Here is a 16290-nt window from a genome sequence, read left to right on the forward strand (position 1 = left end):
AGCCTGGTGGGCTGCCGTCTATGGGGTCGCACAGAGCCGGACACGACTGAAACGACTTAGCAGCAGCAGCGGCGGCAGCCAGGCTCACAATTCAGCCAACCTGGCCTGAGTTTGGGCACTGGGGTCGCCTGCCTAAGTTCATCATAGTGAACTAGAGCAAGTCTGCAAACCTGCCATGTTGCTTCAAAGGGCTGTATTTAATGATAAACATAAACTATTTTAAGATGGAAAAATGGAGCCTGAAGTTTGCTGCTGCTGCTGCTAAGTCACTTCAGTCGTGTCCGACTCTGTGCGACTCCACAGATGGCAGCCCGCCAGGCTCCCCGGTCCCTGGGATTCTCCAGGCAAGAACACTGGAGTGGGTTGCCATTGCCTTCTCCAATGCATGAAAGTGAAAAGTTAAAGTGAAGTCACTCAGTCGAGTCCGACTCTTCTAGCCCCACACATTTAGAGATCACTAATAATGAACTCTTTCAGATCATGGCTTCCCAGGCAGTGTGAGTGGTAAAAGAACCTGCCTGCTAAGGCAGGAGACTAAAAAGCTGCGAGTTTGATCCCTGGGTTGGGAAGATCTGGAGGAGGAAAGAGCAACCCACTCCATGACTCCTGCCTGGAGAATTCAATGGACAGAGAGCCTGGTGGGCTACAATCCATAGGGTCTGTAGAGTCAGATGCGAGTGAAGCGAATTAAGACGCAAGGCAATGGCAAGCCACTCCAGTACTCTTGCCTAGAAAATCGCATGGACAGAGGAGCCTGGTGGGCTGCAGTCCATGGGGTCGCTACTAGTCGGACACGACTGAGCGACTTCACTTTTACTTTTCACTTTCACACATTGGAGAAGGAAATGGCAACCCACTCCAGTTTCCCAAGGTGGAGAAACAACTGACTTTACATGCATGTTCATCGAATCCTCAAAACCATGAAGTAGTTATTAGTAATTTCCACTTTTATTTTCAAAGTGGAGCTCAGAGAAGCTAGGTAACTTGCTCAGGGTCACACAGTTCCTCAGAAAGAAGACAGTTCTGACACCCTCGACACTTTATAAGTCCTTTCACATCTGTAAGAATTAGCCACTTCTCATTAAAGAAGGCCCACCCATAGCAGGCAGACAAAATGATGGACCCTGGGACTCCTCCTCCTTTGAAAGCCTGCTTTTGAGTAACAGGGATAGAAAAATCCTGTTTTTCACATAATTCTGAAGGAGATTAAACAACTTTTTTTTTTTTCACAGATGTTCCTAAAAAACCTGTAACTTTTTGGAAGTATTTGTTCTCTTTGGACAGTTGGGTGGGATGCCCTCTAGATGCACCTGGAAGTGATCCTCATCACCAATATGCAACTATTTCTGAGTACTTGCAACCTGGCCTTCCCTGGTGCCCCAGTGGTAAAGAATCCACCTGCCAATGCAGAAAACATGGGTTTCATCCCTGGGTTGGGAAGATCCCCTCGAGAAGGAAACGGCAATCCACTCCAGTATTCTTGCCTGGGAAACCTTATGGACAGAGAAGCCTGGTGGGCTATAGTCCATGGCATTGTAAAAGAGTCAGACATAACTTAGTAACTAAACAACAACTTGCAAACACACTGACAATTATTTCTGCCTCTTTAATAAAGTCTCAGTTTAGTAAAGTCTTAGTTTCAGTTTTCTATTGCAAAATGTTGCTTTAATACAGTAGATCAATTAAGGAAAAAAACACAGAAATCAAAAGAACATTTGTGTGACAAGCCTCTTTATCGGGGTATCTCCCTTTACTCAAGGTGGCGAAACAACCGACTTTACATGAACGCTCATCAAATCCTCACAACCATGAATTACTTATTAATTTCCACTTTTATTTTCAAAGTGGAGCTCACAGAGTATAAGAACAAAAGTTCCAAGTTAACCACATCACTGTTTTATTCTCACAATAGATTTTTTTTTCCCAACTCCTTTGAAATTTTAGACTTCTATGTAAATATATCCTTCTACATTAAAGCTATTCCCCAACTCACAAAGACTCCACTCACCATTAATTTCTATGGACACATTTTCAATCACTCATTTTATGCACTATACAAAAATCCCATCTTTCTGTCAGCAGTTAAAAAGAGAACCTAAAGGCTCTCAAAGGACCTTCCACGAAGTCACCAAAAGAAAATCACCAATATCTAAAAACTTTTTAAAACAATAAAAATTTGTTTTTCAAAAACGTATTTACAGACTGAAACTCCAAATTCTACATTGCCATCAATGTAATATACAAGAGCATACAAAGCTCTAGGAAAGAGAAAAATATTTCATTACAAAATATTTGTGATCAAGAAAATATTGCTTAACTTTAAATAATAGGAAAAGTGACAGAAAAATAAATATATTTAAAGATGTCCATTTTCACAAATAACAAAAAAGTACACAGATAACAAATGAAGCTAAAATATGCAGGAGCTTCAAAATGACTCTAGCAGCTCTTGCATAAGTCTGTTATACAGCAGTGTTGTTTAGACTCCTCTCTCTCAGTGTTTGGTTATAAAAATACAAAAAGAGACTCAAGAGAGGAGGATTTCAGTGAGCTGGAATTCATGATACAATGAATAGCCAGTAGACAGGGAGTGTGTTGTAACTCTGGCCTCTTGTTGCTAGCAAAACCACTCCAACAAATAACCTAAAATCCCCTCTCTCTTCCCCCACTTTTGGACAAAGGAATTCTCAGTGACCAACATAACATTCCACTACGAACAAGTAGTTCCAGTTCTAACAGCACTCTTGGGAGCCTCAAGATAAAATACTGTGTTTTATAAAAGTTCAACTCCTCTTTTAGTCAATGTGAATTACATTAACCCAGAACTCCTTTTTCCCTCTTAAATCCATTTTTACACTCACAAATGTATGATCTGTCTGATTCTGCTTCTCTAAATCCTCTCTCTCTTCCCTCCAGGCATCTGATGGTTTCTGAAGTCCTTGGAGATCCCCTTCAGTGCCAGCTCCAACCTGCAGCATCCAGGACCAGCCCTGGCCGCCTCCCCCATCTGTCCTCCTATGTTCCCTGCACCCCACTGAAACTCCAGAACACAAATGCAAGTAAGCAGAGGGTACACAGTGTATCCAAAATAGTTAAACTCACTCTGAAGACTTTAAAGAGTGTCCTAGAGGACTTTTCAGTGAAAAGACATCATGTCAACAGTCTTGTAAGTATGAGCCAAGCTTTCAACATTTATCACCAACTCCACTGTAAAATATTGCACATGATACTCTGTCTTTTCCTTTAGTCTCTACAGGAACAAAACAGAAAAAAACAAGAAAAAAACAAAAATCCCAACCACATCTATTCAGACACCAGAGGAAGTCTAACTTGAAAGTAAGATGCCTGAAGCATGTACTCGTTCAAGTTCAAAGAAACACTCAAACAGTATGAAACCCAGTACTGAAGGGCACTACAGGAGGAATGTCAGCCTCAGTCACAAATCCTTGTGACCAGGGGGGACTGGTCCGGCAGGTATAAGACAGGTGGGGAGCCGACACTACTTGAAGGGCTGCGGAAATGCGCGTCAAAGGAGCTCGGTGTAATTCCAACTTCACCTTTCAAAAAATCATCTTCTTCATCTTCTACCACCTCCTGCACAAAAACAGAGATTACAAACAAGATTGCAAGCAGCAGTTTGAAATTCTTTCAAGAATTCCTTTCCTCAGGAATGTGCTACTTCTCAAGAAAAAAAAAGTGAAGGAAAAAAAATCTTCATTTTGAAGGCTTCCTCTGATGCATACTTCATTACAAACCACTCACACAACTACTCATGACACATTGTGAACATCTCTTTAAAATCTGATTTTTTTTAAACATTTTAAGTTCAAGAAGGACAGGTGACATATCACTCTTGCTCAATCTAACGTAACATGGAATGAATAACCACCTTCCTCAAATGCAAAATTTAAAGAAAAAATAAAAATAAAAAGCATTCCAATGATAACTTATGAAAAAGAAAGGCATATTAAATCTGATTTTTAATGAAGAAATGAATGCACCACAAAGAAACAGATGGTGACATTCAATCTTCACCACCTATTCCTGAAGATCTACCAAATTAGTGTGAACTTCTGGGGACGTCTCAGCAATAAGCAAATTTGAGTCTGTTTCTTGGTGGTAACTACCAAGTGGTAAAGATCTAAATTTGTTAAGCTGATTTTTAATTATCCTTCACATCCCAGAGTCAGCATGTGAGATATCTGGTTTGAACAATTCATTAAAAAGCAAGCAGGACTTCCCTTGTGGTCAAGTGGTTAAGAATCTGCCTGCCAATGCAGGAGACACAGGTTCAATCTCTGGTCTGGGAAGATCCCACTGCTGCGCAGCAACTAAGCTCTCACACCACACCCACTGAAGCTCGCACACCTAGAGCCCATGCTCCGCAACAAAAGAAGCCACTGCAATGAGAAACCCACACACCACAACAGAGTAGCCCCTGCAATCGCAACTACAGAAGGACCACACACAGCAACAAAGACCCAGCACCGCCAAAAATAAATACATAAATCTTTAACAAACAAACAGGCAAACACTCTTCTCGTAAGAACATAACCTGAGTCCGGTGCTCTGTAATGGCTGAATGAACAAATGTAGTATTCAAATGTAACACTGCCTTTAACTCTTTTACTGTGATCTGTAGCCACATAGGAGATTCCCAGAAAGTGTATTGAAATCACAACTTTATTTACCTTTTTAATGGGTTTCTTAAACTCCTGAAGCTCTTCCGCACTCATGTCTTCCCATATCTGATAAAGAGGATCGATGAATTTCTTTGACCTGTCAAAAAGATCACATTTCAAAATCAAATACTACAGCAAAAGTCACATATTTATTAGCTCTTTTCTCACAAGATCAAAAATGAAAAAGTAAAAACTATAACTCAAATAATAGTGTCCAAAAATATCCTATGCAGGATCTGTTAACTAACATGGCTCCTTCTTTGTAAGAGTACATCCACTCACATAGATGGAGTATTACACCTACAGTTTCTCATCTTTTCAAGTGAAAACTGCTTCAACTGTGCAAAGATTGACAGTGAGTTATAGTATGTTCAAACTGAAGGTGAAACTCTTATTATTCTAGAACTTCCTTTGCTGCTAGTTACAAACTGTCATAACAGAAATTCTGCTTCCTTATATACACGCGAAGCTAAGACTGGCCTGGGGTTTTCTATAATTACCCATCCAGATAAATCACTTGGCATTTGCTTATATCGTCCAAGACTATGGGATGTGGTCTCTGGAGGAAGGAATGAGTCATTTGGGAGAAATTTATGAGCAAAGAAAAGGCAGCATCCTCCTTCTCCAGCCTCTTCTATGTTCAAACCAACAAGTTTCAAGGATAACAAAAACCCCTTGATAGCAATCTGGGCTCCTACTGAGGTAGACCCTCAAGCAGCCTCAAACCGGCTTCTCCACACTGGGCCTGGAATACACACAAGGAGACCACGAGACCCTATCAAAGGCTAGAAGAGCCACTCATGACAAAGAAATCCTAAATGCTGATCCTGGGAAAGGCATATACACACCACATTTAAATTCACCACTGAAAGGTCGACTGTGTAACACCCACCTCTTCAGCACACAAGGATCGAAGGGGAAGAAGGTGTCCAGTGGGTTCGTGCAGGTCTGCACCGAGTCCCCCCCAGCAGTGTTTCTGATAACGGGCAGCATCTGGCGGTTGTTCCTCTCAATGAGGGTGTAGCAGAAGACGAGCTGGTATTTGCTGTGGAACAAAACCCACACCGACAGAAGCATTAACATGCCAGTTACTCTGCGTGGACACACCCATTTCTGTGTGTCAACCACCCCAACACACAGACCTTACTGAACATAGCAACTACAAGAAAAAACAGCATGAAGTACAAGGTAATCCTTTTTGGGAACAGTCCTGTGGGCCTACTATTTACAACTGGCAAAGGAGGAAGAAAACATACTATCACGTTAGGAATATGAGAGTGGGCTTAGATTATTAATAAGCACCACTCACTGAAAACGAATGGGTTCACAGCAATTCTTATAATTTCCAAAATTATGTAGCTGTCTACTTATTTTTACTGTTTGTAAGAGAATTAGTGGGTTGGTGAAAAAAAGGGCTTTGGGTTTCACTGAGAGAAAATACGCATTGTTGATGGACAGACTTGGCTACTGAAGAAATTAAGACGGGTCCTAAGGAAGAGACACAGGGTTTACTGAGTCACAACCTCAGAAAAAGGTAAAGAAAGGAATAGGGAGTGAAAACAGTGAAGTGGACAGAAGACCTTGCAATACAAACCCATGGGACCAAGATGAGGTCAATCCCTCTGCGGGTTATGACTTGGCAATTCAAGATCATTCACTGGGCCGCTTCTTGGAGATGAGGACTTAGCTCACTTCTGCCAACTCCCCCAGCCCCGCTTCCCTCCCACGGAACTCGTGCAGGCATCTGTCCTCAGGCCATTACTACAACCTTAAGTACCATCTGGCCGTTTCGGCTCCCATTAGCCAAGGATCACAGCTGACTCTTGGCGGGAAGGTAATACGGCACAACCGCACTTTGCAGGATCTGGTAAAACCAAAGGTGAGCGCTTCTGGCGCCAGCAACTGCACTTCCGGGTGACAGGAGTCGGTGCCTGTGCACCAGGACACACATACAACCATGTTCCCAAACTGGAAAACTAAGGCAGCTTAAATCCCAGCAAAGAATCGATTTTTTACAATTACGAGAACATTACACAGCAGTCAACATCAAAAGTCAGTCATATGGGTCGACATGGTTAACTCAGTAAGTATGCAGAAGCAGCAGCTACAGAATAATACATAAGTTCCTTGACACAAACCTTTATTTCCACCTCTTGCTCGCAGCCTCCCATCTTACTCCTCATCTCCTCCGCTAATCCCAGCCCCAAATCTCGAGCCTCTATGACCAGCCTGCCCCTCAGCTGCAGCCCCTACTCCTACCCACACATGCTCTACAGGAAGCAGCCGCTGCCTTGCTCCATTCATCCTTATTCTTCCAGAGGCTATCTTCCTGCAACATGCTAGAAAGGTCCACCCACTGGGCACTATTGCTGGTTGGTTTCTTATTTTTTAACTATCATTTTTGAGATCTCAGCAGAGACAGAAATCCTTAGACTAGATACCCACTGAAGGAAAAATGAGGCTGCTGATGTCCAAAGGGGACTGCTGCTGTTGCTGCTAAGTCACTTCAGTCGTGTCCGACTCTGTGTGACCCCATAGACGGAAGCCCACCAGGTTCCCCCTTCCCTGGGATTCTCCAGCCAAGAACACTGGAGTGGGTTGCCATTTCCTTCTCCAATGTGTGAAAGTGAAAAGTGAAAGTAAAGTCGCTCAGTAGTGTCTGAACCTTAGCGACCCCATGGACTGCAGCCTACCAGGCTCCTCCATCCATGGGATTTTCTAGGCAAGAGTACTGGAGTCGCTTGCCATTGCCTTCTCCGCCAAAGGGGACTAGGGGAGCAGAAATTATCCTTGTCTTCTAACAGCACCATCTGTTGAGCATTTTAAGCTAGGATCTGACCCCATGGACAGAGGAGCCTGGAGAGCTATAGTCTATGGGGTCGAGAGGAGTTGGACACAACTGAGCAACTAACACTTCTTTCTGTCCTCAGTATCCTCATTAGAGGCCCAAGGTCTCCAATTCACTTCCTACACAAAGCAGGATAGTTCACCAAATGCTGACAGAGCAGCTAGCCTGTCGGCTTCAAACCTTAGCCCTGCCACAGTCTACCCGTGACTTCTCCCAAGTCATTCAGTCTCTCTGTGACCCCACCTTGTCATTTATAAACAGTGGTTAGTAATACAGTCATAGGACAGCGCGAGGAGCAGGTGAGTTCTGTGCAGAGTGCTCATCGGAACCGTGCTGGGCACACAACAAACGCCATGCATCAGCCGCAGCCACGGAGTCTCCACTGAACCACTTTCCTATTTGTCCGATACTATTATAGGAGTCATTCTAATAAACATCTGTGGTTTGTACCTCTTGGCTTACGAACTTACTTCAAAGTGCCTAAGCTTCTGTTGAATGATCCTCTTTAGATGAAAAAGCAGTAGCAATTTTCAATACCACCAAAAGTATAAAAACACTTTCAATGCAGTGTTTTCTGCAGGCACTGGGTTACTGGTTTTTAAATGTCTTTTTGTTATGAATTTTGTTAAGTAATATCACAGAAATTTAATGGAATTTTACAATCTAACGTAAGTTTACTTTTAAGTAACTTCCAGAAATAAAGCAGAAAGAACTTACTTTGTGATCGCGGCAAAAAAGTTAACGACCGAGGGCAGGCAAATCTTCAGAGGATTCAGCTGACTCATCACTATCCGTTCAAAATTTAGACTCTGAAGGTACCTCAAACCTTTGATTAAAAAAATCACACAAAAAATATATATTTTTTAAAAGGTACAAACAGAACAGTCTAAGCAGCACTCATTATTCTATATATCAAAAAAACTAAAATTTAAAAGGGTATTTGCACAAATGCTTTAAAGGTTCATGTAGATATTCACATAGTGCAAAACCCAAAGAACATCGTTTATCTTAACCACACGCATTTATGACCAAACCAACTTTAAAGAAGAGTTTACAAGATCCAGGAAAGTAAGATACATTCCTAGTGGGCTATAAGCTTATAAGACAATTTGGAACTCAGATACATGCAAGCTCAGCACATGCTGACTGCAGAGAGGGAAACACAGACCATGTGATCTGACTTCTGCTAACAATCATGGAATCATTAAGCAGTTGAGGAGCACAGTGAATTCTCCATTCCCTCAAGGTAATGACTGTATGGAATTTCTCCTTCCTGAATTCCATATAAATATACACACCAATATGACAGTTAACAAAGCCAACAGCAAGACTTACACATCTTAAATTATTAGTAAAGAGCCTATTTTTCAAGTGTGCATTCACTGTATTTTAGGGGTTTTTTGTTTTGTTTTTATAACAAAACTATGGAGGTAGAAGGAAAAATTAGGTCGATACTACTATCTTGGGATCGATGACTATACTACACTCCTATGTTAAAAAGAACACCACACTTATTCTAAGAGGTGAGCAAACCAACTTGTACCTAAGTATATATTTGTTAGGAAATTCTTTGATGTATATACTTTGATAAAAGTGACTAAAAATGCAATAATGTAAAGGCTTACAAGAAACAGATCCTCTTAAGACTCTTAGCATGTATTTTTACAGAGAAAAGCACTGACTTTACGTGCCTTGTGATAAAAGCTTGTCCTACTACCGCTCACCTATTTTCCAGTCCCCATCTTTTTAGTAGTAGTTATGATATACGAAAGTGCATGTAATGCCACATGTACAAGCTTCAGTTTAGAGCTGTGATCCTCAACTAAAGGCCACTGTGCCCCCAAACGCATGGCAGCGTCTGGAAGGTAGTTTCAGTTGTCACAGCAGAGGACAGGCAGGGGTAGCGCTGGCATCGAGCGGGCAGGGCGCGCCAGATGCTGCTGCTGCTGCGTCTAAGTCGCTCAGTCGTGTCCGACTCTCTGCGACCCCGTGGACTGCAGCCTATCAGGCTCCTTTGTCCATAGGATTTTCTAGGCAAGAGTACTGGAGTGGGTTGCCAGTGCCTTCTCCGGAGATGCTGCTGGCTGCCCTGTTATACGCAGGACAGCCCCACAACAAAGGGCTGTCCAGCCTATGGTATCAGCCATGCAGAGTCTGAGAAACTCTGGCTTAGAGGAAACAGCCCATTAAACCATTTGAGTTATTCGTGAAAATGAAACCATTTAAATTGACTTAACTGATGCTGTTCTTGGGGACTACCTTCAACTGTAATACACTAACCCAAGAAACAAGCTTCATCTTGTAGATTCAAATTTTAACTCTTAGAAATTAGCAAAACTGAAAACCAGTAAATTAACTCAAGTCTTTGGATACAAGAGCATACCTGGAATGACAAGCTTCAGGGTCACCCTCACCTGGTTTTAATTTCTCATCTTGCCAATAAGCTACGTCCCTGGGGTTTGGTCTCGTCTGTAAGGCAGGGATGATGTCCACAGTTCACTGGGCCGTTGCAAGGATGGGATGGGATGGGATGGGGGGCAGCGTGGGGGTGGGGGCTGAGTATCAAAAGCGCCGAGCCCGGTGTAGCCACAGCGCAAGTGCTGAGCACATCTCACATCTGACAACTACTCCTGCTGCCACCTTCTAACGTGGAGCTTCTCAAATCCATCAACTGTAAAAAAGAAGGCTTAAGGGACTTCTAGGGGCCCACAAGCTGCTAGAAATTATTTGTAAAAGTTTGCGTGAACATGCAGTTTTCTAACAAACAATTTTTGTCAAAAAAGTAATAAATCTTCATTCTGAAGGGTAACTAGTACATAGGAAAATCCAGTTTCATATCCATCAACCCCACATCACTGACCTTCCTTCAGGTTTCCACTTAAAAGCTGCTTGTGTCTAAAAACAAAAGTGTAGAACACAGCTTGGCAGGCTGAATAAAATGGTCCGTGGAGAGCGACGTCACAAAATGCCTTTGTTCCTGAATCCTGGTTATTAAGGTATACGTGCAGCCAGTTAACCAAAAGATCTAGGCATGATTTTACAGTACTAGAGAAAAGAAAAATTCAAGTCAACTTCACTTGCTTCATAACATACTAGAGTGACATAAAAACACACAATTGCCTCTCACTGCAAACTAAGAAAAGTCTGTCCATTGGCTTCTTTATCTATTACCCATGGGCATAGAGGAGAAGCAAGCAAAGGATAGGAGAGGCAGGTGGAAAGGCAGCCTTCCATTACAAAGTCAAGAATGTGGACCTTCCATGAACAACAGGAAGGCCCCTAAGGTAGCCTAAAGTGTCAAGAGTTGGAGAACAGTTTCTCCTGGTCAACTCAGAAGGGCTTTTCCAATGGCCTCCCAGTCCTCTTGAGGGAAAATGGTCAAAGAGGAGGCATGTCTACCCCCATCTCAGAAAAGAAAAACAGCCTGGCTGACTTCACCATCCCTTGGGGGTTCTGATGAAGTCCTATGATCAAAAATTTAGGACAGAATACCCAGACAGCTTTTAGTTGTCCGGGAAGGGTTTTTAATAGCGTTCTGGCCCAAGGATATCTTCATGGATCACTAGAAGAAATAGGCCCAGCACTGGCCTCCTAAATAGATCCATTACCTTCAAAGGGGATTTTTTTTCTTCAGCTTTAACAGATACAATTGATTCGGAATGCAAATGAAAAATGACAAACCTATAAAAAGAATCAAAACAGTATACAACACTGTACACCATCCATGAAGACAAACGGATCTTCATGGTCAAGTGCAACGATACAGATGACAAAAGCTTTGCATGTGAGGTTTTACAGTTTAAAAATGAGACATTTTATTCTGAAATTGCCTCTTGGAAATATAAACATCTTGCAGTGGAGAGACAAATTTTTCACTTTAAAGACAGGCCACAAAAATAAGGCAGTTATTTCTCTGACTTGAGACAATACTATATTCTTTTTTAAAGCATGATAAGAAAAACACTTGGAAAATCAGGTTACTTACATAAGAGGAATGAATTTAGCTCTTGCCAAAAAGCTCCCAATATAATTTGCAGCAGCTTGCCTGATGATAGCAGGATTATTTGGATCCTGCAATTTTTTCCAGAGATGTTCCAAAAATGCTTCTGCAAATCCCTATAAAAAGAGAAGGTGTTGGTCTCCTCTTTTTCTAATGCTTCAGATATTCTAGCTAGCAGAATTCTAAGATTTTTAACTCACCAACATGAGAAAGCTCCAGTATCTCAGTTATACTGCTAAATAATGAATAGGGTTATCATGGTTCTTATTTTGAAAACACTCTGAGATTAAAAAAAAAAAAGCCATTCCCCAGCTTTAATTAATTCAATGGATGCCAAAACCAGCTAAGCATCAGAATCAACTCCACAGACTTAGGGCTTTGGAATCCCACACATTCATGACAGGACTCTGGGATCCAGCAATTTTGAAAAGCTCTGTTAAGTGAAAATTCTCTGGCAGTCCAGGGGTTAGGACTCAGTGCTCTCACTGCCAGGGTGCAGCCAAATAAATAAATAAATATATAAAGCTCTATGATTCTGATATTTAGCCGTAACTAGAAAGCAGTGACCAGGAGTTGGTGATGGACAGGGAGGCCTGGTGTGCTGTGATTCATGGGGTCGCAAAGAGTCGGACACAACTGAGCGACTGAACTGAACTAAGCACTGATTATCCACACTCACATGGGAATCCCTTTTGCCATACCCTCCAGACTGCACATAACAAACTTAACCAGAAACAGAAATGAGGATTAAAGTACAGTTGATATTTGACTAATTATGCTAACTGTAGGGGGAAAACTGACCAATTCACTTCTTTTCAACAAAGAATGCAACCTCCAACTTCTCTCAAACAGCTCTTTTCAAAAGCTACTAACATATGCTTTAGGGCAGAATGAGTTTAACCTTCCTACCCACGACCAGTACTCTCCTAGAGTAGGACTAGGAAGCTACGAAATAGCGCAAAGAGTCCTGTGTTCTTTCGTTTTGCTTTGTTCTCAAAATAGAAAAACAAACTCTAAAGTTTTAAAATTCTGGATAAAAACTTTAATTTGGGCTCATTAATATCAACTGAAACAATTAAAAAAAATAAAGTTACATACTCTATATGAGGTTTTTTAAAATTGGAATATAATTGCTTTTACAAATGTGCCCATATGAGACTTTAGTGAAGGCTTGAATTAAAGGGAAGGACACCACCTAGTGGACCAAACACAGGATGACGCTTTCAGAGCACAGTTTCAGCTGACAGGCAGCAATGCCCTCTCCTCCTTCCGCAGGTTGAGCAGGGCTTTCTATTTTACTAGAGGCACTAAGGAAAATGAGCTCAAGACAAAGAAATAGTCAATTCATGGTCCCTCTTCAACATTTCCCTCCACCCCTCATTTCTTTAAGGAAAATTTGGGGCAAGAATAACAAAAGCTATAATAACGCAAATGACAGACTCACCAATTTAAAGCTACAGAGGTAAAACATGAAAAATTGCACATGGCAAGAGGCATGGGTAGGCAACAGGAGCTTGTCAAAGATGGTTATGAGATCTCGATATAAATCTTTTGTTTTGTTGTTATCAATCTTACCTGTGAAGAAAATTTGGCATTTCAGTTTTATAAAGACATTATTTTCAAGCCACCAGTTTCATTTACCACATTTTTAAAAAGCAAACAAGACCATTAAGAAATACTTCATCCATGAAGCTAACGGGGGGTTGGGAGCATAGGATGCCATCTTTATCTGCACAGAGTTTCCATTTTAATTATAAAAATCCAGGACTGGTAAGGAAGTGGGCCCTCATCTCACACACACCACTGTGATTCCACACACTGGAAAACCGCCATTTACAAGTTCTACTCCTAGGAATTCATCACAAGGAAACAAGAAACAATATAGGTATAAGTATGTTCATTACACTGTTACTTATAATGGCAAATAAAGCAGGGGGAGGGAAAAAAAAAGGAACCAGTTAAATCCATATGACTAATAACTATTTTAGAAGAATCACGAATCGTATGAGAAAATGTTCATAAGAGGTAAAAAGGGAAGATTATAAAATACTACATATAGTGTGATTCCCCAAATCCATTGAGAAAAACACATACACCCATGCAAATAGAACAACAACAAAAAAAATGCTAATAATGGTTCTCCAAATAGGAGGGTGACCATATAAACTGTCTTTTTAAAAAAATCCTTTCCTGTATTTTCCACATCTTCTCTAACCAACATGTATTACTTTTATAGCAGCAAAAACGTTAAAGTAGTAACATACTCAACTCAGATTCAAGCCCTATTATTCTGAGTGGTTGAGTTTCATTCTTAAATCTGAGAAATGCAAATAGAAAAAAGCTGCTTTTTTCAAGGCAAAGTGTCTAGACTAAAAACCTAAAAATTCCATTAGGGCAAGAAACATCAATCTGTTCACCAACACCTGGAACAACCAAAAATACCCAGACCCTAAAGTTCAAACGTAACACCCAGTGTGTGCATGCACGCATGCCAAGTCACTTCAGGCGTGTCCAACTCTGCAATCGCATGGACTGCAGCCTGCCAGGTTCCTCTGTCCATGGGATTCTCCAGGCAAGAAACCTGGAGTGGGTTGCCATGCCTTCCTCCAGGGGATCGTCCCGACCCAGGGATCACACCTGCGTTCTCTTAACACTTCCTGCACTGGCAGACACACTCTACCACAAGCGCCACCAGAAAGCCCCAAACATCTGCTATGTGTGCGTACACTTGGTCATGTCCAACTCTTTGCGATCTCATGGACTGCAGCCCACCAGGCTCCTCTGTCCAGTACTGGGGTGGGCTGCCATTTCCTTCTCCAAAATATCCACTATACCATTCTTAAATGTCTCCAACTTGAGGTCCACCTTCTACTGTCCGAGCTCCATACATAATCTTTCAATACAGCAGGCAGTGAAAGACCACTGAGGGCTTTGAAGACACACAACTGAGTCTGGGTCCCAGCCCCACTATTCTCAAGCTACGTTATGTTGGCAAACAGCCTCTCTAAACGTTCTTTTCCTCATGCTCAACAGTGATATTCTATCAGTGTGGAAAATACCCAGCACAGTGCATCACAGCCGTGACTACTACAGACTGTTACCATCCACATAGCAGACATCTTTAATGTAGGACAAGAGTAAAGTCAGCAGGATGTCCAGGCGTTCAGCCATGGGATGGACCATCTGATCAAGCCTTCCCGGATCAGCCTTGCTTTCATGGTCAGCTTCCTCATCTTCATCCTTTGAAGGTAAAGTAAAAATTGACGTTTATAAAAACTCAGTAAAAGTAGTTTAGGGAGAAAACTCTGAGGTAACTGTTTCCTTTAAAAGATAAAGAGAAAACCCAGAAATCTTTCCAGGCAGGGGCTCTCAACCAGAGGCATGAATCAGAACCACCCTTGGAATTTAAGATGAAAGCACAGATCCAAGCCTCTGATTCTCATTTAGAAGAGCCACCTACAGTGTGGCCGTGCAAACATCACAGATTTCCCCCAGTTTCTGGCACAAACTACTGGAGCCAGGTTTCCTTTCCTGGGACAGGGCACCCACCCCCTCAGCTGCTACGAGCACTGGCTGCCATCTCACAGCTGCCCCCTTCTCCAGAGAACTGCCTTCGCTCCTCCTAGCCCTCCCAATCAGACCTAGTAACTGACATGAGGTCACAAGAGGCCATCCCCCCGGTCTCAAGGGAGGACTACCTGTCCTGTAACTCATGCTCCAGAGCCCCTGGGGGGGATCAGGCTGCAGTGACTTTCCAATTGAAACCCAACTCTCATTTCCTTCCTCCCCCTGCCCTTTCCTGCTTCCCCACACCCTGTGTCCCCAGGACACCTGAATCCCATCTCAGGCTCCTCCCAGTGAACCCAACTTAAGACACGACTCTGAGCAGAGAAGCACTGCATGAAGGTACACAATTTGTAGAACACAGGAATCACACTGATGTGCTTTTCTATATATCGCTCCTCCACAAACAATACATGATGTTCAGAAACAAACGTGAGGAACAGACGAAAGAGTAAAAGGGGAACAGACTTCACCAAACCCAAATTAAAGCCTTGGAAACGAACTCTACTAGTCAATAAGCAACAAGGCAAACTACCCATTTAAAGAATCATTTTCAAGCTTGCCGAACTACTGCTTTAACCCAAAGCCTTGAAAAAGGGGAGGAGACATCAGCTGTCTCTTGCCACCCTCTGACTGTGAGCTGCATATGTCTGACTAGTCACAAATGCTGACCATATTAAACAGGGCTTCTGTGGCATCGGCTCCACCACCGGTTTGAGCTGCTGTTTCCTCGGCATCCTCAATATCCTGCCGGGATGCATTCACCTACACCATAATAAAGAAAAAAAAAAAGAATAAAAACATAAAATACAACCACACTGGAAATTCACCTAATGTACATGTTCTAAAGATATCCACACTAGCGCCCTATACAGCAGTGTAACTCAATACACAATTATGGCACAAACCTATAAATGAAACTTGGACATGAAAGAATTGACAAGATTGTAACTCAAGCACCCTGTACTACATATTTACATAAAAGTCAACACAAACTGGGCTGTGTTGGTCTATATCAGATAGCTTCAAAATTTAACATTTATCCCAACACTTACTAGGCACAAGGGATATGCATGGTGTATAAGAGCAAATCAACTGAGAAAATTATTAAATGACAGTCAATTCTGAATTACTGAAAACTTACTTTAGCATATAACCCTCCAGATAGCTTGTTTAACATACCACTCACAAATATG

General features: G+C 42.0%; 1 protein-coding gene across 1 annotated transcript in view; it reads right to left on the reverse strand.

The window, feature by feature from the left end:
* Positions 1-1427: 1427 nt before the first annotated feature.
* The window catches only part of RRN3 (RNA polymerase I transcription factor RRN3), a 28001-nt gene continuing 13138 nt past the window's right edge, over positions 1428-16290 (reverse strand). Inside the window, exons 10-18 of the mRNA XM_055409535.2 lie at positions 15767-15859; positions 14632-14770; positions 12975-13105; positions 11516-11646; positions 10391-10575; positions 8248-8356; positions 5575-5727; positions 4692-4779; positions 1428-3594 (exon numbers count right to left, since the gene is read on the reverse strand). Of these exons, the coding sequence (XP_055265510.2) occupies positions 3433-3594; positions 4692-4779; positions 5575-5727; positions 8248-8356; positions 10391-10575; positions 11516-11646; positions 12975-13105; positions 14632-14770; positions 15767-15859 (1191 nt within the window). The 3' untranslated portion in view covers positions 1428-3432. The remainder of the gene's footprint in view (positions 3595-4691; positions 4780-5574; positions 5728-8247; positions 8357-10390; positions 10576-11515; positions 11647-12974; positions 13106-14631; positions 14771-15766; positions 15860-16290) is intronic.

The sequence above is a fragment of the Moschus berezovskii genome, chromosome 27 (genome assembly GCF_049115385.1).
Source record: "Moschus berezovskii isolate FMDL1 chromosome 27, NW_MosBer_1.0, whole genome shotgun sequence".
In the NCBI taxonomy this organism is placed as follows: Eukaryota; Metazoa; Chordata; class Mammalia; order Artiodactyla; family Moschidae; genus Moschus; species Moschus berezovskii.